Below are 22378 nucleotides of genomic sequence, written 5' to 3'. Positions count from 1 at the left end.
AACAGATCAGTGTATGCAAAACCAGAGCAGTTTATAAACGAATTAAGATTGAAATCATCGCTTAAATGTTTTATTGTGACTTTTGTAATAACAGTTATGAATTGAGACCAAAGAATATAGTACAACAAATTTGAAAGGCTGAGATAATGTTGCCGAGTTGTTTTTGTTTATCTGTATAAGGTGTCAAGAATTAGACGTTTTCTGTTTTACTTTGTATGTCACAAACTTTTTTTTTTGTATTGTTTCACCAACTGTAATCAATTAAATGTTGATGTTCCTCACACAAACGGACTAAACAAAAAGAAAACAACAAAAAAAACATCTCTCCCTTTTAGGAAACAATGTTCTGCGCACAATCCACGGCGTTGGAGAATTGATGACTCAGATGGTAATGAGTCGAGGCGTGCCGCACAGTTTGCCCGACATGCCACCTTCCCTGCGCTACACTATAGGACAGTTCCTCCCGGACAACGAGGACGTCGTGGTGATGGACACCAAGCTGAAGATCATTGAGATCTTGCAAGTATGAACTTCTGCTGATTATTTTATTATCCATCTCAGTTTTTTTTTTTCTTTTGCCCATTTCAATTTGCATGCTTTATTAATCCTTATTTACATTTTGTGCTCATTTAAGTTCATCCTAAGTGTGAGGTTGGACTACAGGATCACCTACCTACTGTCCATTTACAAGAAGGAGTTTGGAGAAAGTACAATGCCTGAGAGCTGTTCCTCAATGGCTGACTACCCTCCGATTACATGTGAGATTTGTCTCTTATTGTTCACATCCCCAAAGGTTTATAATATTGGATGTTAACGCTTGCCATATTTTAACCATCTGTTAGCTTCTGAGCCCAACATGGATGAGATTGCAGCGAAAGCAGAGAGCATGTTTGTAGGAAGGTTGGCAAAGCTACATTCTGATGTTATTTTCTAAAATCTTTTTTTCCCCATACGCTGTCAAACAGTCATGCAAGTCTACTTTTGTGTTCTGTAGCTCTGCATTAAGTGTGTTGGAGCTTGATGATGAAGGTGGCCGCACATTTTTGAGGGTCCTCATTCATCTCATCATGCAAGATTATCCGCCTCTGGTCTCCGGATCGCTGCAGCTCATCTTCAAACACTTCAGTCAGAGAGCTGAGATGCTGCAGGCCTTTAAACAGGTACAACTTCTCAGCGTGTGACATTCCCAACTTGTACTATTATGCTGTTTACAGAGTGATTATTCTTCAGTTTGATACTGAATTTGGTGCACAGCATCAGTCAAAAACAGTCGAGGCATAATCCACACATGTCAGCACAATTACTTCACTTAATAATAATCGACAGGGAATAAAACTGTTGCAACAATTGGCAAAATGTGTCAAACAGGGTGTGCCGTTGAATGCCAGTTATTTTTCTTGACCTTTTTAACTAGATTGAACAGACGGTTCTTATTTTTCAAGAGCAAGTTGTCAAAGAAAGCTGTAAAACCAAAGGTTAAAACAGACTCAACAAACAATTTTAAATTTTTTTTTTTCTTGTAAACTGCTGCAGTTTATTGGTTAAACTAGAGAGAAGTGCCTGCATTAGTTCCCAGGTACTTGTAGCTGTACACAGTCAGCTCTAGAGATCCATTGATTACAGCAAGTTGGTGAGTTTTCCCGTCTTCTGTGACCAAGTCTTTGGTTTTGCTGATGTTTAACTTCAGGTAATGTTTATCACACAGCTTCATCAAGTAATCAACAACATTAATCAACATTTACGTACTTGAGGATGAGGTTGTTTTCAGACGCATTTGTGTTTAAAATACACAAAAAGAGGAGAAGACGCACGCCTCAGGTGTCCGTCACCAAACTGTGGGATTGAATTATAGTAAAAACTGATGTAAATACTGGGCCCTCAAGATGTTTGAGCAGACAATTAAACAGTGACGGTTGTGCCCCCTGCTCCTCTGTGAGCCTGGTAAGAAAACTGCAATAGGTCAAGCTGGCCATGTACTCAAAGCTTTTCATAGCAATAGAAGGCAAAACCATCAGTTCAAGATAATTGGGCCCTTTTGGAGATTAAGCGTTTTTTTTTTTTTTTTGCCATGGGTACAATTATAGATTCTCTACAGAGCTTGGGAACCTTCTGCTGAATAAAAGACGGGTTAATCGGTTCTGTAAAATATCACAGTTGTTCGGCACAGGCTTTAAGGATTCTGCTGTGATCCTGTCGGGCCCTGGACTTTTCCTGATGCGACATTGGTGGAATACAGACCCGACTGAACGATGATGCCAAGACCAGAGCAGATGAAGCAATTGCTCCATGCTCTAAAAATATAATTATGCATGTTTATAAAATTCCACTCATCAATGAAACGCAGATAAAACACCTGCATAGCTTTTGCAAGCTGCACCTGATCCTTATAATCCCCCACCTGTTTCCGTCTGCCTTTTTTCATTGTTCAGTCCAATCATGGTTTCTATGCCGACCCGTATACGTTTAATTGTTGGATTTGTGAAGGGACTTCTTCTCATCTCGAATGAAAACTGGTTTTGTTTCAACCATGATGGTACTTCAATAGGGATGCATATAAACATTTTGTCTCTGATTTTCCTTTTTTTTTTTTTCTCCTGTAATTTCAGGTTCAGCTCCTCGTTTCAGAGCAGGACGTACTAAACTACACACAGATCAAGGAAGACCTGGACAGGCTGCGTCTCACTGTAGAGAAGTCGGAGCTGTGGGTGGAGAAAAGTGGAATCTACGTCAATGACGAGTTGGGGGTGAGGCAGAGTGAAGAGCCCCACCGGATAGATGCTTACCTGCTGTCCAAAAATCACCACGTCAAATGCAAACGACAGTTTTCAAATTCTGATTTAATTTAGCAGGAAATAAAAGCTGTTATGTCCTTTACAATTATGAATAAAATGAATTATCAAATAATTCAAAGATTGAGACAGAAACATAGTTACCGTCTCAATTATTTAATCATAATATCATAATTATGATTAATTACAAATATTTAGAAAGCATTCACACTATGCTAAGTTTTTAAGTATTTTTTTTACAGTCTAGTTTTTGTTATTTTTCCATACTATTTTCTAACAGTTGGCTACAGACAGTATGCGACTATATTGTCTTATTCATTTTGGCTTAGTTGGAAAATGATCAAGCTCACAGTGTCCGCCTTCCTCCTCCAGGATGCTGTTCTGAGTCCGGTGCAAGATGGGGAAAACAAACCTCAGATGGACAGTAACCAAGAAAACAACTACGAAGTACTGAAATGTGTGAGTTTCGTGTCTTCGTTTTGCCATCCTGACTGCCCAGTTTTCGGTATTTTTCTGGAAAAGATTTCCGTCTCCCGTCATTAGATCCTGGAGCGCTTCAGTCGGCTGTGTTGCGTGAGCAAAAAGAACCGTTTGCAGCTGCAGAGGCTGCTGAAGAACATGGGAGCCCACACTGTGGTGCTGGAGCTGCTGCAGATCCCCTACGAAAAGGCGAGGACCGACATCAGCGTCTCCGTCAACGCGCAGTTATTCTCGGTGTTTCTGTTTGACCCTCCAAATGTCTTTAACTTTATTTGTTTGGCTTCTTTCAGAATGACGAGAAGATGAATGAGATCATGAAGCTGGCTCACAGCTTTTTGCAAAACTTTTGCAAGGGAAATCCGGAAAATCAAGTTCTGCTGCACAAACACCTGAATCTCTTCCTCACTCCTGGGGTTTGTTCACTTCACTTTTTGCTGCACTAAGTATAAACAGTTTGAAATCACTTCTTCTTAAAGCCGTCTGCAATAAGTCTGCTTTTTGCTAGCTACTGGAAGCCGAGACGATGCGTCACATCTTCATGAACAACAATCAGCTGTGCAATGAGATCAGCGACCGCGTCGTCCACCATTTCGTCCACTGCATCGAGACCCACGGACGTCACGTTCAGTACCTCAAGTTTTTGCAGACGATCGTGAAGTGTGACGGGAAGTACATGAAGAAATGTCAGGACAAAGTCATGACTGAGGTAGGAATTTAAATGCGGCATGTCGCATGCTCGCAAGGTGATTTGGAGCCAGTATTTATGCATGCAGAATGTTGCGAGGCTCCCACGCTTTTTTAAAAGGTGTTAAATTTGATCAAGATATTTTCAGAATAAGCGTGCAACAGGGAGTGAAGTCTGGAAATACAAACCATGACAATGTCCTTGTTGTCTCCATGAGAAATCTGTGGAGATGCAAATATGGACATGGAAATAATGCAATAGAATTAAGAGTACTTCTCCTATGAGAATCTATCAGTAAAAGCTACATCACACGCACACACACACACACACTACTATGTACCAGGCATACACCAATTGATCAGGAACCAAGTAAGATGAGCCGCAACAACAAAAACAAGAAGAAATCAGACAGAAAATTCAAATTATTTTGACATGAATGAGGCAGCAAACGTTTACAGTCATATTACATCATAACTATATAATGCCGCTGTCGCATATGGAGTCTCACTGCAGTGAGTTAGAAACTGTTATTGAACTGTGAAGTTATAGATCTGCAATATCTGCCAGAGGGTAACAGTTCAAACAGACGGTAAGACAGGTGGGAATAGTCCTTTAAGATGTTGTTGGCTCTAGAGAGAGAATGTCTGCTAGCGATGTCTTTAATGGAGGGGAGAGAACATCCAGTGTTTTTTTGTGGTCCCCCACCCCCGCAGCAGTGTTGGCTTACTAAATAGTGATTCAGTTTGATAAAATGTTCTCCATGGTAGCTCTGAAAAAGACACCAGCAGCAGATCATCACTGGGTTGTTTTTTTTTTTTTTTGAGGATTCTCAGGAAGTGCAGGTGCTGTTGAAGTCTCTGTAGGTTTTATTGCAAATTCCCAGGAATTACTCTACTCTCTTCACTGTAGAGATTGAGATAAGAGAGGTTACAGGTTCGTACTGTGTCCTGAATTTATGTATAACTTTGTAACTTTCATTTTTGTGGCGGTTAGTAAGAGATTGTTTAGCGAACGCCACTCAGTCAGACTGTGCACTTTGTTTCTGTAGGCAGTCTCATCTTCTTACCAAATCAGTCCCACCACAGCCATAGCAAACTTTATAATATAATTTTCTGAAAATGCTGGAATACAGTTGCGTATGAGCAGTGGAGGGGGCTCAGCACTCAGCCCTGTGAGACACTAATAAAGATGTGGAGGAGAAATGGGAATGGATCCTGGCAGATTGTGGTTGACCTGTCTGCCATCTGGAGGTGGGTGAGGGTAACCCCAGGGCCAGCATTGTTTATTTTATTTTTTTTTTTATTTGGTTTTCAGGGAGGATAGTATTGAAATCAGAGCTGAAATCCACAAACAACATCCTGAAATAACCGTTTCTGATTCCAGATGGCTTGCAGATGTTTGAAAAGTGACGAAAATGCAATCTTCCTTATATCTGTTGGACCTGCATGCATGTTAGTGCAGGTCAAAGGAGGAAGGAAGGCTTAGGCTGATGTGTATTAACACCAGTTTTTCTTAAAAAAAGTTGTTGAGCTCTTCAGCCAGTGAGATGCTGTCCTAGTTGTAGCACCAGTTTGTCCATCCAATATTTCACCCAGACCAGATATTGACAGCTGCACCACTACATAATTCATTGTAAACTTCAAGCTTTTCAAACTGTTTTGAATTGATATAGGTGGACCTATAGTTGGAAAGTTTGTAAATATGAAATGTAAAGCTCTGCGTCTTGCTTCTTGCTCTTTTTCTGTTTGTTCAACCAGTTGGTGACTGCAGGTGAGGACGTGCTGGTCTTCTACAACGACCGCTCGTCGTTCTCGGTGCTGCTGCAGATGATGGCCTCTGAGCAGGAGCGTGCAGACGAGAACGGGTCCCTTGCGTACCACAACACGCTCGTGGACCTGCTGGCCGCCTGCACCGAGGGGAAGAACGTCTACACTGAGCTGAAGTGCAACTCGCTGTTGCCGCTGGATGACATTGTTAAAGTGGTCACTGATGTGAACTGTGTGCCAGAGGTAAAGGTTCATTATTGTGATTTTCTTTTCTTTGTAGATTAAGCTTTGAAACATTTTGGTCTCTTTATTTTTTTATTTTTTTATTTTTTTATCTGGAAACGTCTTAATTCTGTGTTCTCCAAAGGTTAAAACTTCATATGTGAATTTTGTGAATCACTGCTATGTGGACACTGAAGTGGAAATGAAGGAAATCTACACGTCTTCTCACATCTGGAGGCTATTTGAAAACTTCCTGGTCGACATGGCCACTGTAAGAAAACTCACACAGAAAGGTCACGCTATTTATTTTTTCCTAATGAGGCAGTAAACATTTCTACATTTGTCAATGTTTCTTCTGCTGACGTACAGTGCCTGTTCTATAAACTTGTTTTTTTAGCATTACAACCACAAGCGTTGTAATGCTATGCTTATTATTGAAGCAGAAGGGAAAATAATAGATGTTTTTTGTTTTTGCACATGAAAATTTAAAAGTTTAGCCTTTAAGTAGGCCTAAACAATTATTAAGAAAACATGTGCTATACAATAATATTTCCAAATTTTGAGATAACAATATGACTTAAAGATACATACACAGCAATAACGTCTTTCTGGCTTGAGAAAAAGCAACGACTCTATATTTCCATCTCAGTAGCAAAAGTTTTATTGAAAATGTTGCGTCTGTTTAACATCTGAATGCCTGGTGCTTCAAGAAGTGGCTAGCATGGGACAGTTGTCTTGCAATATCCATATTGTTTACAGTAACAGTGCACTAATGATCCATTAGTAACATATTGTGTAATCATCTAATTATGCAAATCCATAATAGAATAAAGTTGAATAAAGTTTAAACTAGGATTAGTTTCTAAAACCAGTCTCCTAAGTTCTGAACATCTTGCAGAGCTCTCTTAATTTCCATCATAAAATGTAAATGGCATTAATCAGAGAAGCAGCCAAAAAACCCAGAGTAACTGTGGAGAAATTGCAAAGATCCATAGCTCATGATGAGGAATTTGTTGACAGGACAACTATTAGTTGTACCCCAAACCCTGGCCATTATTGCACAGTGGCAAGATGGAAACCATAGACGAAAGAAAGTCATTAAATGTCCTGCTTGCAGTTTACCACAATTCTTTTTCTTCCATTGCAAAATTATGTGCAAGATCAAATGATGAGAATGCTTCTGCACAGGACTTTCCGAGAAGTGAAACATGTCTGGAAGGTGAAGATCAGACTGGTTCATATCTTTTTGCTTTTGTGTTAAAGATGTGCAACACTACGGAACGTAACCGCCCAGATCCTCTGGACAAGTACGTGACGGAGACGGTGATGGCCATCATCAGGAGTTTCTTTGAGTCGCCGTTCTCTGTGAACTACTCCATGCTGCAGGTACTCTGTTCATGTCAAACATGCCGCAGCTTTTTGCTCCTCCATGGTAGCAGTATTTCAGCCACAGGCTTCTTTTGTCCCTGCACGTTCACCTGGGATATTCCTAGCAGAGATTTTGAATTTGGAGCACTTACTGCAGTTGTTTCATACAGTCTGTACAGATTAGTCCTGTCAATGCCAATGTTGGTGTGTTCCTGATATTCTTTTATACAGATTTGTCTGCACTTTGTAAATGAATAGCATCTTGTGTTCTTTTGTTTTTTGCAGAATAACCAGTCTACTTTCATCAAGCTGCTCCAGTCAGCTTTCAGAATCTACAACCTTAAGGGGATTAATTCAGCTCAGAAGAGCAGCATTGAGACCTGTATCAAGGCACTGGCTGATGTCGGTGAGTCTTGATGGAGAAAAAGTTGACAAATACACTTAAGTGTCCATCAGCATCTGTCCGCCTCCTGGCCTTTCCAGAACTTGCTCCTCCAGCAAGTTCTGGGTCTTCCCTGGGGTCTGGAAACGCCTGGAAAACGTCCAAAGGGAGCCGGACTTTGGGCATCTTGATCAGATGTCTGAGCCTCCTCAATTGGTGGTTTGGGGGAGGGGTCAGACTTCAAGCAATTAAGTGATCCTGATGATATTGATGACCACATTAGGAGTTAAGTTTTGCTTAAAAAGAGACCTCAGTATGTCCAATGGAGCCATTGGAAAAGCATAGACTAATGTTAAAATGCAAATTCAAATTTACATTTAAAGCTTAATTTTCAATTTAAATCCAATTTTCAGTGTCATCGATGAAGTGGTGTAAACAAAAGGCATAATTTATAGGAACCAGTGGTTTTTGCACATCTTACGTTTTCAGTGAGTTCGTTCCACCACCGAGAAGCATAGACGCCAAGTGCTGCATCACTTCGTTTAGTTCTGGTTCTGGAAACACCAGGTGTCTCATGAGCTGATGGGCAGTCTACATGGTTCACTTGTCGACTCTGTGCGGATTGAGAAAATTCACAGTGAATTTAAACCTGAGAACCCAGTTTTTATCATTTGTTGCGCTATCATTCAGCTCTGAAAACAAACAAACAAAAAAAACTCATACGTATCATAAAATGGCCCCAAATTAACGTCACCTTCTTGCCCACGGTCTGTGAGTAAACTTCAGGTGAAAAATGACCATGTGTGTCTCTTTATCTTTATCTCGTTTATCTCCGTTTTGCTCTGTCCTCAGCTAAGGCCCGCTCCATACCCATCCCGGTCGATCTGGACAGTCAGGTCAACGCTCTGTCCCTTAATGTCCACACCAATGCGGTGCAGCGAGCAGCAAAAGACTGGAGGACCTCTGCCCGTTCACGACCTCGCAAAGAGCCTCTGGGTAGCCCCGACTACAAGAACATCATTGAGAAACTACAGGTGTGGTGGCTTATTTGGACTAGAAGTCTTAACACATTGGAGTATGAGATCATCTATTGAGGTTGCTAAGCTTTAGCCCTCAGTTTTCAATTTTCTAACATGTTCATCAAGTTTTGAGAGTTGATTAGATGTTTGACTCGTATAAAGACTTTGGACATGTTCGCCGGCTCAGTCCAGCTGCATCTTTCTATGTCTCTGCCTCTTTTTTTTTTTAAGGGGGTTGTGTCGTACTTGGAGGATCAGTTCTGTCCGAGGGTTCAAGCTGAATTTTCTGTTCTGGTGGATGTTCTGCAAAGTCCTGAGCTGCTGTTTCCAGAGGCTGCTCGGTCACGCTGCGAGAGCGGAGCCTTTATGTCTAAGTAAGTAGCTGTCCAAAATAATAAATAAAACTGTCCAAAAATAATACACCTCACCTTGCTGAAAAAAAAAATAAATAAAAAAAATACACAAACTTTTTTGAAAGACTGGTTCAGTTGCTTGCAGAGGTGAGATTTCACATAATGGGGTGTATAACTGTGAAAATCTAAATGAAAGCCTGAAAAGTCTGACCTGGATTTGTATTGATCCCCTTTTACTCTGATACCCAATGGTAATGTGTGATATGCACAGTACACGGTAGAAACGATAGACATTTGGCCTGTGATGGAGATCTAACCGCAGTAATGCTTGTTGATGATGTAATGTTGTTGGAAGTGTCACCTTTCAATATTTATGTGTAAGAAATATTAAAAACCTTGTATCTTTCCCTACTGCTCCACTATTAAACCCTACTTTGTGCTGAATTTCAATTGTTTTTTTTAAGTGAAAATGTAAATGCACAAACTGTTTTTGCATTATTACATGAGGATTCTCTTAACATGCTATAAAACGATCACAAATGCCACTTTTCTTCTGCTGCTCTTTAAAACATGCCATCTGTGGTGATCAGGAATTGGTTTGTCTTACGGGATTTCTGCTGCACTTGTAGGAATCAATTCTAAACAAAACATTTCCCTGATCTCTCTTTGCCAGACTAATCAAACACACCAAGCAGCTTATGGAACAAGAGGAAAAGCTGTGCATAAAGATCCTGGAGACCATCAGAGAGATGATGGAGAAGAAGGAAAGTTTTCAGGAATCTGTAAGTGCTTCACTTGCTTGGTCTTGGTCTTTTTTTTTTGCAGTTTGTTCTTCCATCCTTTCAAAATGCATTAATTACGTTAAGTTCTTAAAATTTAGCCATAGGCGTGTCTTTATGTGCCAATAACGCAGTCGGTAGTGCAACGGAGTCCTTGTTTTCTCCCCCGGTTGTTTCGGCCCGGAGCCTCGATTCTCCTCATCAGTATGCTGCGGGTTTACCCGCGTTACATAAGCCAGGGAGGCACTTGAGGACACGCTCACACTGAGAAGGAGAAGAAGGAAAAGGGGGAAGCGATGGGAGGAGGACAAGGTGGGGGGGCAAGCACTGAACAAACAAATCAATACTGCAGCGAGAGGAGGGAGGACGGGACCCCGTGTCCTGCTGAACCTCCCGTTGGCCTGAGGAGTGAGCGGCGAGAGTTGGTAAACAGGGTTTAAAGAAGTGCATGGGCATGCTTCTGTGCACTCTGGTGACTATTGAAGGCTTGTGTAATAACTCTGCGTTTTGGAAAAGTGTAGAATTCAAGTAATTTTCTCATCTGGCTTATATATTAAAATGCAGCTATGAATGTCTATTTATTCATCCATCGGTCTTAGGTTTTCATTCTGTCTGTACATCCATCCATTCCTTTATCCATCTATCTGCCCATCCATGCATTTGTCTCTCCTTACTTGAAGGTTTTGTACTTAAAACTAAAGACTTTAAGGATATCTGCAGTAAATTAATAGTAAACTTTAATCAACTTTAATAAATATGAAGTGAAAGCTGCTCATCTAGGCTTGAAAAGTATGAACTGAGGTCATTAACACTGTATGAGAACCCTGAGAGACACTGGAGTTTTTAATTCGCAAGTCAGATTATTGTCTTAAAAACTGGGATTATTGAATTAGATGACAAAAGAATGCGTTCCTGCCAGTATTGACTTTCCTTTCTCGGTTTGTGCTCTCAGTGAAGTTTTCCCCCCCAAAGCAGGCTTAGCAGTTGTGTAAAAAACAAACAAAAAAGATCAGAAGGATTCAAGATGGAAAAGGGAGTCGCTTTTTAAAAGCGGCGCGGCTCATCCTAGACGCCAGACGGTGCAGTAACAATCTGTGAAATGTCACTTTGTGTAGGTGTTCATGAGTGCGTTTGTAGCCTCTCTTTGTCGTTTCCCTTCAGCCCTGAGTGTGGAGCTGCTGCTTCACAGCACGAGAGGCTGAGAAGGAGGGAGAGGACGGCGGCTGATAGAAATAATGAGAGAGGGAGCGGCAGACAGATGACGAGAAAAAAAAAAAAAAAAACAGAAGCGGAGAGACACAGAGTGGCAGCTGAGGCTGGTGGCTCCCCTGGGGTACAATGAGTGGGTGGAGAAGCGAGTGAGAGAGAGAAAGGAGAGGAGCCATGTGAGGAGCCATGTGAGAGGGAGGAGGGGGGGGGAAAGCGGGCAGCGTCTGCCGGGTGAGGCATAGGAGAGAGTCTGCTCAGTCCATGAGGAGACAGGGCAGGGGGTGCGGTTACGTAACAGCCTGCAGTGGCTGAGCCAGAATCACGTGGAGCCTCACGTTCTCCCTCTCTGCGCACTCTCTCGCTCCTCTGTTTGCTCTCTCTCTCCCCCCTCCTCCTCGTTTGATGCTTAGTCTCGGTTAGTCGCATTCTGTCCTCGCGTTCAGCTTACTCTCTCTATCTGGCTGCCGTGTCGTCCCACCCAGACCCTGACCTGCGTTTGCCCAGATCGTGGCTGGGTGGACAACATGAGGGGGAACGCGGGCAGTCGCCCGGCGCGGTGCTTGTTTGAGCCGTCAGATAAGGGGTGCTGTGTAAATGTTTGTGCTCCAACTCGCCCTGAAGATATCCAGGGTGCAGGAGATTTTATTTCGAAGAAAATGTTTAAAAGAATGTTTGATAAAGTGTGCTGATGCTGGACCTGAGAAATTTCACAGCACTGGGTTAAGTAAAATAGTCTTTATTCAGGTTTCTTTAAAGGATTACACTATGCTTTAGATTTGCGTCAGTCATTTGGCCGGATTAGTGAATTGGGAAGTTTTTTTTTTTTTTTTTTCTTAATCGGCTGTGATTGTTAATGCACATTTAAAAAAAAAAATGTTTTTTTAAATTTTCATTAAATGCACCAAATCTAGGCTCTTCTAACATTTTCACTCTATCAACACATTAACCGGTTGCAGGTAGAATAAATACATTAATATTCTTCTTTTAGATTAATACTATATCAGATTTTTTTTTTCATAAATCCCTTATTTACGTCAATATTTGTTAGATTCAGAACTACTACATTCATCAAAGGATGTACTCTGCATATGACCACTTGCTGAAGTGGTCTAACAATAATATTTTGAGCAATACTCAAAAAAGTTAGCGTTGACTTTGAAGAGCACATTGTGCAGCATATTATTCCGGTTTACTGTTCTGTTCTCAAAAGAGCGACACTTTTTCGTTGATGTGTTTGTTCTGGTTGCTAGCCTGCAGCCAGTAGCTTAACATGAATCCTGTAACTCCTTACCTTAATAAGAAATATTTCCTTACAAACTGGTTTTATGCAAAACCAGGAGGAGGAAGGCCGTATTAAACCTTTGGGATGACATGTGACCATTTTCCCCACCCATTTTGAAACAGTTTTTTCCTAAAACTTTGTAATTTCTTGATACAGGCACCACCCTCATGCTTTGGTACCAGTTGTACCAAACTGGCTCATTCCAGATCCAGGAAGCTTTACAAAGCATTAGCTTAGCAGTTAGCCACAAGCTTTCAGAAGCAGGCAATAGACTAAAATGACTTAATCTGAAAAAGTGTCATAAACCTTGACATTTTATTGTTTCAATTTGTTTTTGTTTTTTTTACACATTAATGTAAGTCAAGTTAATTTGACTAATTGTGTTTTATGTGTCCAGCTTTACATACAGCTGTGCCACGTGTTGTCTTGTGTACAGTACACATCTTCTTGTTTACAGTAGACCGAAAAAGCTGCTTATATAATATAAATCACTCTCTCAGGATTTCTTGTCCCGCCTATCTCATACTCTCCCTCCTGTCATTCACACGCTGTCCGTCTCTTTGTGTGTGCATCTGTCCCACCTCTATGCTTGCCAGGTTTCACACCAACTCACTCAACGGCAAAGCAGATTTACAGATTACCACTGTCTTGATGCTAAGTGCATTACATGCATGCATGTAGAGGTAAAACCTTGCTCAAGCACATGCGATTCCTGCAATGCTGGCTGTCTCGGTGTGAACTCATCCTGCAGGGTTTTCCCCCTTTTGGCTGTCATGTAACGAGACGGGATGGGAGTCTCTGTGCGCTGTAGCTTGTTTTTCCAGACGGCTGTAGTAAATCTGACTGCTATACAGTTCAACCTTCACATGTATTTAGGCTGACGCAGCGTGCTGGGTTAAAATCAGAAAAAGTTTAAACTGGGACACGTCTGGGCTAAATATGGAGCCGTTATGCTGTTGAAGCCTACGAACCAGAAAGTACTCAAAAGTTGTTTAAAAATCTATTTGCTGTTAATGGCAAGATTTACTGCCTCCGTTTGATCTGAAGAGGCGATCTCCTTTCTGTCTTCATTTCCCTCAATCTATTAGTCAGGTGTCTGTTACGCGAGGTTTATACATTGGTCTCCATGGTGATGAGGGATTAGCACATGTTGGTTGTCTGGCCTGGACGTGACTTTGCAAAAGAAGTCTACATATTGAATGTGGAAATGCTCAAAGAGCACAGAGTCTGCTTAAGCTCCTGAAACTCCCTCACAATCAGTCTAACTGTTTAAATTAGCTAAAAATAAGTGTGAAGTTTGCCCACTATGAAGAATTAATAACTTAGTAATAAGATGTAAAAACAACTTGCAACATCTGCTCTTGTCCTTTTAATCCACCTTCTTTCTATTTAACGGGTAAAAAAAATGTACTTCTCATTAACTAAACTACAAGAACTGTTTTGACACATGCCTGCCAGTTTAATTATTGTTTTTTTATTAAATATCTTTGAACACCGGGGAAAAAAAGATGGTTTGTTCCATTTTGTTAGCCTGTTAAAGTCTTGGTATTTCAGATGAAAACATTATGCATCCTAGGGATTCTATGAATGAGATTAATTGTGACTGTGAACAATGTTTGGACTCAGTTCATGGTCTGTTATTTGAATCTGATTACATGTGAGTTAGGCCAGTTGTGCTCAAAGAGGCACATGACTGACAACAGGATGGATGACATGCAGGTTTAGGTCATGTTCTTACTGGTTGGTTGTTTCAATTTTGCTAATGCGGCTTGAAGACATGAAAACACAAACACCTTTGAGTCTAACAGGTCTCTGTGGATGCTGATCTGGAAGATCCTCGGCAGGTCACGTCACATCACAAGATGATATGCTTGTGAAATTATTCAATAAAAAAAATAAATAAAAAAATTCAAACCAACACCTACATTGTGCAAGACTTAATGAAGTCCAGAAAACACAAGTTAGCTTTTAGCAAGATCTTTTAGTTCAGAGCTGCCAGAATATTTTTGCTTTGGACGTTGTCTGCTTTTTTTTTTCCCCCAGACATGTTGTTGTACTCGACCGTGATAATACATCGCTCCATGTGCTCTTAAAAAAAAATGAAAGAAGCAGACAAGTGGTGGACAAAAGAAAAAGTTTTGTCTTTGCCAATAAAAATCTACCCACCAATCCCCCCCGTCCGTTGTCTAACTAGTCCATCCAACCATTAACCAACCCATTCAACTGTTTGCTCAGTCATTCACCCACCAACTCATTCCCCCTGTTGCCCAACCATTCAGAGGTCGTCCTCTTCACTTATCCATTCATTTGACTATCAAACCGCCACTTAAAAGTTCAACCAACCTATCCATATATCCACCAGTCTGGGCTTTTCCCATCCAAAGCCCTGCCCACCCATTCTTCTGCCTATTGAGCCCAGCTAATCTCCATCCCATGCTCTGATCGACCCACCAACCCAATCCACCACTTCTCTGCTCACTGACCCATCAGGTCAAGTCATGCAGCCATTGACCAACTGAGCCACAAAAAAACATTCATCCGAGGTAAAACAATACAGGTTTCAGAGGTAAACAAACTTCTTTACTTTGTCTGAATGCTTATAACGTTTAATCGAAGCACCAAGCAGCCAAACAAACTATCTTCATAATTTTCTTTCCGCTGATAAAGTCAGAACCTAACATTGTTAGAGAATAACAATTTAGCAGATGCTCAGTGGTTAACCTTGTGCTAAATACTTGTTTATGCTGTTGGTCCTGCATTTCCCTGAATCACCAATTGCTTTCACATGTGGGCTTAATTTGTTTTGCTGATGTGCTTGCTTGTTGTGTAAAATCATTTCATGTGCCGAGGGACGGCAGCTTTAAAAAGTTGTAAAACTGCAGCTCGTGATGTTTGTTTCTCTTGCAGGACTTTATCAGATGCACATTCAGTTTGTCCTTTTTGGCCATATGCACATGCAAGCAGAGCTCATTGATGGTGTCTGTAAAGTTAAAAGAAAAAGAGAAATCTTAACGAATATATTGGATACAGAATTAACGTTGTGCTGTGTTTTAACGGATTAACATATCCGTTAGACAGAGTTTAAATTATTCTTATGCACCGAGTCATTACAGCACTGCAAGAAGGTCATAGGTCAACCAGTTAGAAAACAATGCTGTTGCTTCATTGATCTGTAAACAGCTTAGTCACTGGTAAGTATATTTCTTACATGTCTCATACTGTGCTATTCTTAAGGAGACCTTTATTAACCTTGATCTGCTCATAGTGGACGCACCAAAACATAAATTTGGGCCCTCGTTGATATCCGATATTATTACTGCTGATAACTGACATTTACCGGTTTCAGATGCACTTCCCTGCCCTTTTGACACCGTGGGGAAAAAAAAACAAAACAACCACATCACTGACGTTGTTTTTCTGCTTTAAACACTCCACAGTCCTACATTGCGTCATTGTACCACAACGTCAAGCGCCTCCCTTCCTGCTCCTGATACACATACCAAAAATGCAACAAGACGGAAATAAACGCCGGTAGTTTTCAGTCCAGTTTTATGTATCTCGGCAGTATTGACCATAGCATTAGCCATCGGTGGTTCAGTGTTGGAAAGTTTATCTTGCAGAAAGTGTGGGATGCTGTTTACTGATGCTGAAATAGTTGGACTCCTATAGCTTGTTTAAAAAAAAACGTCTGTATTGAAGTCCACTTAATCCCAAGACAAACACAGAGATATCGCTTCTGACAGAACCCATCACAAAAAAAAAAAAAACACATTCCCCCTGGCCTTTTTTCTAAATTCCTTAACCTGCTTGGAGGATTTTTTTTTCCTCCGGCTTAACTATGTAATCTCATTTGAACTGAGCGACTCTGGTACCACTGGTGCTGCCCTCTGCTACCTGCATGAGTTTCCAGACCACCCAAAGAAGTACTTATTTAATTCAGTCTTCTCTCCTGTGTGGAGAAGACTCTCAGAGCTCTGCAAGAGGAAGGAGGGAGGGGGAAACAGACTGTTGAGAAAGGAATCGGCAGCTCATCCCCAGCCTGGACAGCAGAACCGCAGTGTGGCGTGCCAGTGCACATTTTAAAACATCACGACAGTCTGCTTCCTTGCTCCGTTGTGTTTGCCCTCCCTCCAGCCTGCCTGACTTCTGTTGGCACTTTTACCTCTAACTCTGTCTTTCGCTCTCATGGCTCTTACATCATCTGACTTGAGTTTTTCTCGTCAGTGCAGCAGCAAGCAGATGAGTCAGGCTGGACTGACTCTCCTCCGTTGTCTCTATCGTGTCTTCCCCTTTCTCTTCTCTCCTCTCTTCCTGCGGTCGTAGCCAGCAGACTGCATCGCCCAGAGGGAAGGCGAGCGAGAGAGAAATCGCGCCCTCCCCCCCTTCCCCCTTTCTCCTTTCAACTATATCCTGTTGGACCTTCGCTTCCCTGCCGAGTGCCAGCATGGACTCAGTCAGAAAGGGGGAGAAATCAAGTCCAAATATTCCTTAATTTGAAATCAATCATGTGCTATATCGTGATTCTTGAAATTGTGTTTGTAGTGCAGTATAGAAATGAGAAACTGGCTCAATGGCTCATCCTCAACTATTCTTGCGGCTGTGTGCGTTTGTGAAGCCGCTCAGCCAGACAGTGCAGGCAGACAAGTGTCTGTGCTGACTGCAGATGAGATTGAGTGTTTACTGACACGGAGAGCATCAGCTACACAAGCTCTTCCTTATGCCCGCTCTCAGTTTGTGAAAGTTTAGCTGATCTGCTTTTCTGGCTCAACTTCCTTTGTGCCTAAAACTGACAAAATACTGATGACGAAAGTTTTTTTTTTTTTTTTTTTTTTTTCTCTATAGCACTCAATTATTTTAGCAGAAACTTAATGTTGTAGTTGAGCTACTTGCAACCTTTCTGGAAGTCTCTTCCATAGACTGGCTGTCATACCTGGTATTATATTAAAATTATTGCAAAGTGTAAAATCTGTTACACATCACAAACTGCAGTCTACAAGAGCCTTTCCTTACCATCTCTCTTTAACATGTTACGACAGAAACACTAGGAAGCTTCATCTTGTTCCACTTCTGGTTTTCTTTTGTCTGTCTATCTTCTATGTTGGTATGCCTGTGTCGATACCTGTTGCCACAGAAACCGTTATTAACCCCCCTGCAACCTCTATAGTTTGTCCTGCACAATAATTATATACGTTTACTAATTGTTTCCATAGTAGTCCATCCAGCTTTCAGTCACCCTCCCTCTTATCACTCAGCCACCACTGAGAGATTATCTCTATGCACAGTTTCCATCCTGTTTCTGCTCATCAGCCATAAATGTCACATGAGACAGACAGAGAAGATGACTGCAGATTGTAGGACAAAAAATGGCCTCTTGAAGCAAACCTGCTGCTTCTACGCAAGAAAATGAACAATGTGCAGTGCATTGTTTCCCACACATACATCAAGTAGCCTTTATTCGTACAGATGCAGTCAGAATATGACCGTATGTAGATGTGGTTGGCCTGCATTTTAGGTTTTTCACAACTTTAGTCTTTATATTAAATATTTTGTGAAGTGACATTGACAAAAGGATTTTTTGGAAGATGTGCATCTTATATCATATCTGGCAACAGAAAAGAAAAATCTTACCAACAGTCGGGCATGGTGGTAGTGGTATGATTATCTGGGCCTGGTTTGCTGATTCAGGATCCGGATGACCTGCCATATGCCAGAAAATTCAGAAGGAGAATGTAAAGGCACGAGTTGCACGCTTGGATTTATGCAGACGGAGGAAGTCCATCTCTAAAACCAAAAATGTTTCGGGGTGAGAAATATTTCAGCGTAAAGGCTGCAACAGAAGAAATTTATATGTGGGCAAACATCCTTCTTATTTCTTCTCAGACGTTGCAGACTGTTTTATAAATGTCCCATTATTGAAACATACAGTTACCGCTGTGCTCTCTCAATCTTTGATTTATTTTGTTGAGAACAGCATTGCCATGCAGCGTGACAGCATTCCCATTACAAGAGAAATGTATCGTGGAATAATTGCGATGGTTCCCAGTAGGTGGATTGGGATAAAATGTGCTCGGCAATCTCAGAGATAATTGATCAGATTTCCCCCGTTGTTCTTGCTTCTTACATTAGGATTTGTTACCTTGTATTATTTTTTATGTTTTTTGTTCAGCAACTCAAATGGCATCACTGTTACTAATATGTGAAAATGGTCCGATTCTAGTTTGAATATATGTTAATCTGACGGTTTCTGTCTCCACAGGGAAATGAGCTGAGAAAGATTCTCCTCACTCGCTACTTTGGAACTCAAAAGCTGTACTCCAAGTCGGAGGGTGGGAGTGGAAACAGTTCTTCAGGAGGCTTTGTCAAGCAGTCATCGGGAGGTACTGAAAAACCCCAAATAAACTCGGCAGACACTGAAATAACTGCTCTCTGCATGGGGAGCAAATGCAGCTAACATGACAGCAGAGATGTGCAGTTTAGGAAATGTTGGCAGATTTTTTTTTTTTTACCAATTTAAAGTAATTTCTGAAGTATTGTATACAGTAAATTTACCTACTGTGCAAGTATGTATCATCCCTTTTATGTATGAAAATCACTTTTTCATACAGGCTTATGTAGGTTTGGATATTTCTTTTTGTCCCTTAAAGCTGAAGTTAGTAACTGTTTTTATTATTATTTTTTAATAGCCCTCTTGTTAAAATTGCCACCGTGTCCCGACTGTATAAGATGAGACGGATAACCTCTGAAAATATTTAATTCATTTATTGTCTATTGAAGGTCCTGCCTCACTGGACTCAGACAAGCCATGCAGCAGCATGGTGGAAATTCAGTGTCTCCTGGATAAGGTCGGGGCTACAGAGCTGGTGATCGACCTCATAGTCAGCACCAAGAACGACCGAGTGTTCGAACAGAGCATTTTGCTGGGCATCGCTCTTCTGAAGGGAGGAAACACTCAGATTCAGGTGGACTCCACAGATATTCCTGCCCGTTGTTCTCCGTCTCTGCATTTGGATTGTGTCTTTATTATCACTCTGACTCCCACCCAGAACTCCTTCTACAACCAGTTGTTTAAGCAGAAGAACTCTGAGAAGTTCTTCAAGGTTTTCTACGACCGCCTGCGCATGGCCCAGCAGGAGATCCGGTCCACCGTGTCCGTCAACATGTTCGATTTCAGCAGCAGGAAAAGGGAAGATGACAACAGTTTTTACAGTACCAGGATTTGGAACGGTAAACCGAGTAATTATGCATCGAAGTATTTCATTCATTTATTTACTGAAGACTGACACTGTGAACATTTATGAACATTTTGAACAACTCAAATGTAAACGCAGCCGAGGCTTATTTCCTCTGTTTGTTCCCCTGTTTGGTTGAACAGAGGCTGAGTAGAGTTAGAAAGAAAAGATTTGAGGTGAAGATGGCTGCAGCTAAATGCAAGACAAAACTACTAGGAGGCCAACAAAATGCATTGATGTTCGTTGTTGGTGCTTTACAAAATACCAACAAGTACAAGCTGTACGAAGACTTTTGCAACACTTTCATCCATCTTGTATCCCAATAAAGATGTTTGTTTTGTTGTCTTGAATAAAACTACTTTACCACCAGTCATTATCCCCAAATGTTCAAATGGCTGTTAGCCACACATATTTACATGAAAAACTGAGTCGCTTAAGGGTGCTACCTGAGATCAGACAGGCATTGCCATAGAAACAATTATTCTTTAGCACCGTGTGAGGTCCTGAGGTTCAGCTCGGCCTTAATTTTTTTTTTCTTTTTCTTTTTTAAATAAATCAGTGTTGGATAAATCCAGAGCGATTTTGGTTGCTCTGCTGACATGCTGTTGTTCCCATTTCATGCAGTCACATGTCAAAAGCCCGTGTGACACCCTACACCACAAGATTTACAAAAGCTCATTGTATCAGGATTTGGTGGTTTCAAGCTGCCGAACCCCACTTAATTATGCCTCGTTTGTCAAAAAGGATGCCTCTATATTTCTTATTTTATTATTACTGTTTCAAGGCCTAAAAGGATAAACGTTTGCAGCTCAGCTGCATCAATTTACAAAAGGTAATTTGCTCTTAAATGCTGCTAAAGCCATCCACCTTCATCGTTGCTTTGCAGACTCGAGCATTTATATGAGGGAAGAGATGCGAGGACAGCTGAAGGAGGCCTCGTCGGCCACGTCGAAGGCCATCTCCTCCTACAGGAACGAACTGGATCCCGATCTTGAGTTACTTGGCCAGAACAGCGATGCAGGTGGAGCCGACGAGGTTGAAGAGGAACCCGAGATGAGCTGGTCCATCGCCATCATGAAACCTGTGCTGCGATATCTCCAGCTGCTCTGTGAAAACCACAACTCAGACCTGCAGGTGCTGAAATCCATCTGGAACAATTGACGTCCTTGTTGTTGTTGTTAAAACAACCGATAATCTAAACTGTGACGTTTGTCTCGGACTTCAGAACTTCCTCCGCTATCAGCACAATAAGACCAACTACAATCTGGTGTGTGAGACGCTTCAGTTTCTGGACTGCATTTGCGGAAGCACCACCGGAGGCCTGGGGCTGCTGGGACTTTATATCAACGAGAACAACGTGGATCTGGTGCGCCAAACGCTAGAAACCATCACAGAGTACTGCCAGGGTCCCTGCCATGAAAACCAGGTAGGACCTTATGCCATTTGTGTTGAAAAATGGAAACTTGTTTACAATATAACATAATACAGAGTGATAACGTTAGTCTGCATTATGCCACATCCATACTGTGTGCAATTGAATTGAACCCAGGGGCTAATTTCATGTATGTATTCCCCTCTGCTACTGCACTCACAACATTCACACTACATATTCCATAAATACTATGCAACAGCCTGACTCCTTGCATCGTTTCCCATCTGTACCCCTGAAATGATGCCCAAACTTTGCCTCCAAGCTGCTCAAATGTGCTTCGTTGTTGGTCGCACGTAGCCTGGAGAGTTTCCACAGCTCAGAATACAACAACAAAGATTGGTGAATGTGTTGCAAAGACATGAGGTCAACCATCTCAAAGACAAAATGACTCAAAGAGCAGAGGAAACAAAACAGCTTTGGAAATGCATTCTTTGGACCTGTTCCAATTGAAATTTCATATTAGGCCAGGATTGTTTTACTCCAACATATAAAAATGTATTCCATTTTCCACTGGAAGTGCAATATGTTCAGGTTTTGGCTCTCTTGGCAGCTGCTAACTTTATCAGCTAAGATTTCTACAGAAAATGCAAAAACTATTTAACATACAAAGACTGTGGCTCATTGAACGGATGAGCCACAGTCCGTTTTTTTTTTTTTTTTCTTCTTCTACATCCAGGTAAGACATTTCAGATGTTGTATTAGATTTAGTAAGTATTTAACTCAAGGAATGCATCAGCTTTAAATAAGCACGGACATCTGTCGAGTCAACCGACTTTCCTACAACCACGTTGCCAAATAAAGACAATAATATTTCAATGATGAGAATATTTTTGTTGAGATTCACTTCAGTGCTCTTTGTGTGCTCCGTTTGTGCTCAGTTCAAATGAATGTTCTATGATAAGTTCTAGTTTGTTTTGACTGCATTAACTCCTCTTGTTCCTCTCCTGCAGACATGCATAGCAAAACATGAGTCCAATGGCATCGACATTATCATAGCGCTGATTGTGAACTCCATTAACCCCCTGGGGGAGAATCGACTGGACCTGGTGCTGGTCCTCAAGGTGAGAAGCAGATCATGAAGAGGACTCCTTCTATAAGCCACAGCTGCAAAGTGTTTATTCTGGTTTTTAACAGAGGTTTTATTAAATTAGTAATCCGACAAAACTTCAGGCATTCATGTCAGCAGCTTTAATCACTTAAAAGATTGGGGCCTTTTTTTTTACTTTCAGAACAATGCTTCCAAGCTGCTGCTGGCCATCATGGAGAGTCGCCATGACAGCGAGAATGCAGAGAAGATTCTCTACAAGATGAGACCCACCGAGTTGGTGGGTGTTTGTTTTTGTCTGCACAAGTTAACAGTAACGTCCGCTGCGTTGCCAACAA

The 22378-nt window shown here is 41.4% G+C and overlaps 1 protein-coding gene across 3 annotated transcripts in view; it reads left to right on the top strand.

Annotated features, from left to right (window-relative positions):
• Positions 1-22378, top strand: part of itpr2 (inositol 1,4,5-trisphosphate receptor, type 2) — a 62008-nt gene that overhangs the window by 19293 nt on the left and 20337 nt on the right. For 2 of the 3 annotated variants that reach the window (XM_015038077.1, XM_015038079.1), the window contains 23 exons: positions 336-523; positions 635-758; positions 843-900; positions 995-1160; positions 2607-2744; positions 3162-3248; positions 3333-3458; positions 3560-3682; positions 3775-3975; positions 5712-5963; positions 6088-6213; positions 7206-7328; positions 7596-7716; positions 8545-8726; positions 8943-9085; positions 9738-9846; positions 18591-18711; positions 19109-19293; positions 19378-19562; positions 20448-20697; positions 20789-20989; positions 21946-22056; positions 22225-22320. In XM_015038077.1, the coding sequence (XP_014893563.1) occupies positions 336-523; positions 635-758; positions 843-900; positions 995-1160; positions 2607-2744; positions 3162-3248; positions 3333-3458; positions 3560-3682; positions 3775-3975; positions 5712-5963; positions 6088-6213; positions 7206-7328; positions 7596-7716; positions 8545-8726; positions 8943-9085; positions 9738-9846; positions 18591-18711; positions 19109-19293; positions 19378-19562; positions 20448-20697; positions 20789-20989; positions 21946-22056; positions 22225-22320 (3416 nt within the window). The remainder of the gene's footprint in view (positions 1-335; positions 524-634; positions 759-842; positions 901-994; positions 1161-2606; positions 2745-3161; positions 3249-3332; positions 3459-3559; positions 3683-3774; positions 3976-5711; positions 5964-6087; positions 6214-7205; positions 7329-7595; positions 7717-8544; positions 8727-8942; positions 9086-9737; positions 9847-18590; positions 18712-19108; positions 19294-19377; positions 19563-20447; positions 20698-20788; positions 20990-21945; positions 22057-22224; positions 22321-22378) is intronic. The other variant, XM_015038078.1, reaches the window with a different exon arrangement.

The sequence above is a fragment of the Poecilia latipinna genome, unplaced genomic scaffold, assembly GCF_001443285.1.
Source record: "Poecilia latipinna isolate Pla-1442-1.1 unplaced genomic scaffold, P_latipinna-1.0 Scaffold429, whole genome shotgun sequence".
Classification (NCBI taxonomy): domain Eukaryota; kingdom Metazoa; phylum Chordata; class Actinopteri; order Cyprinodontiformes; family Poeciliidae; genus Poecilia; species Poecilia latipinna.
This window is presented reverse-complemented; position numbering and strand designations above follow the sequence as displayed.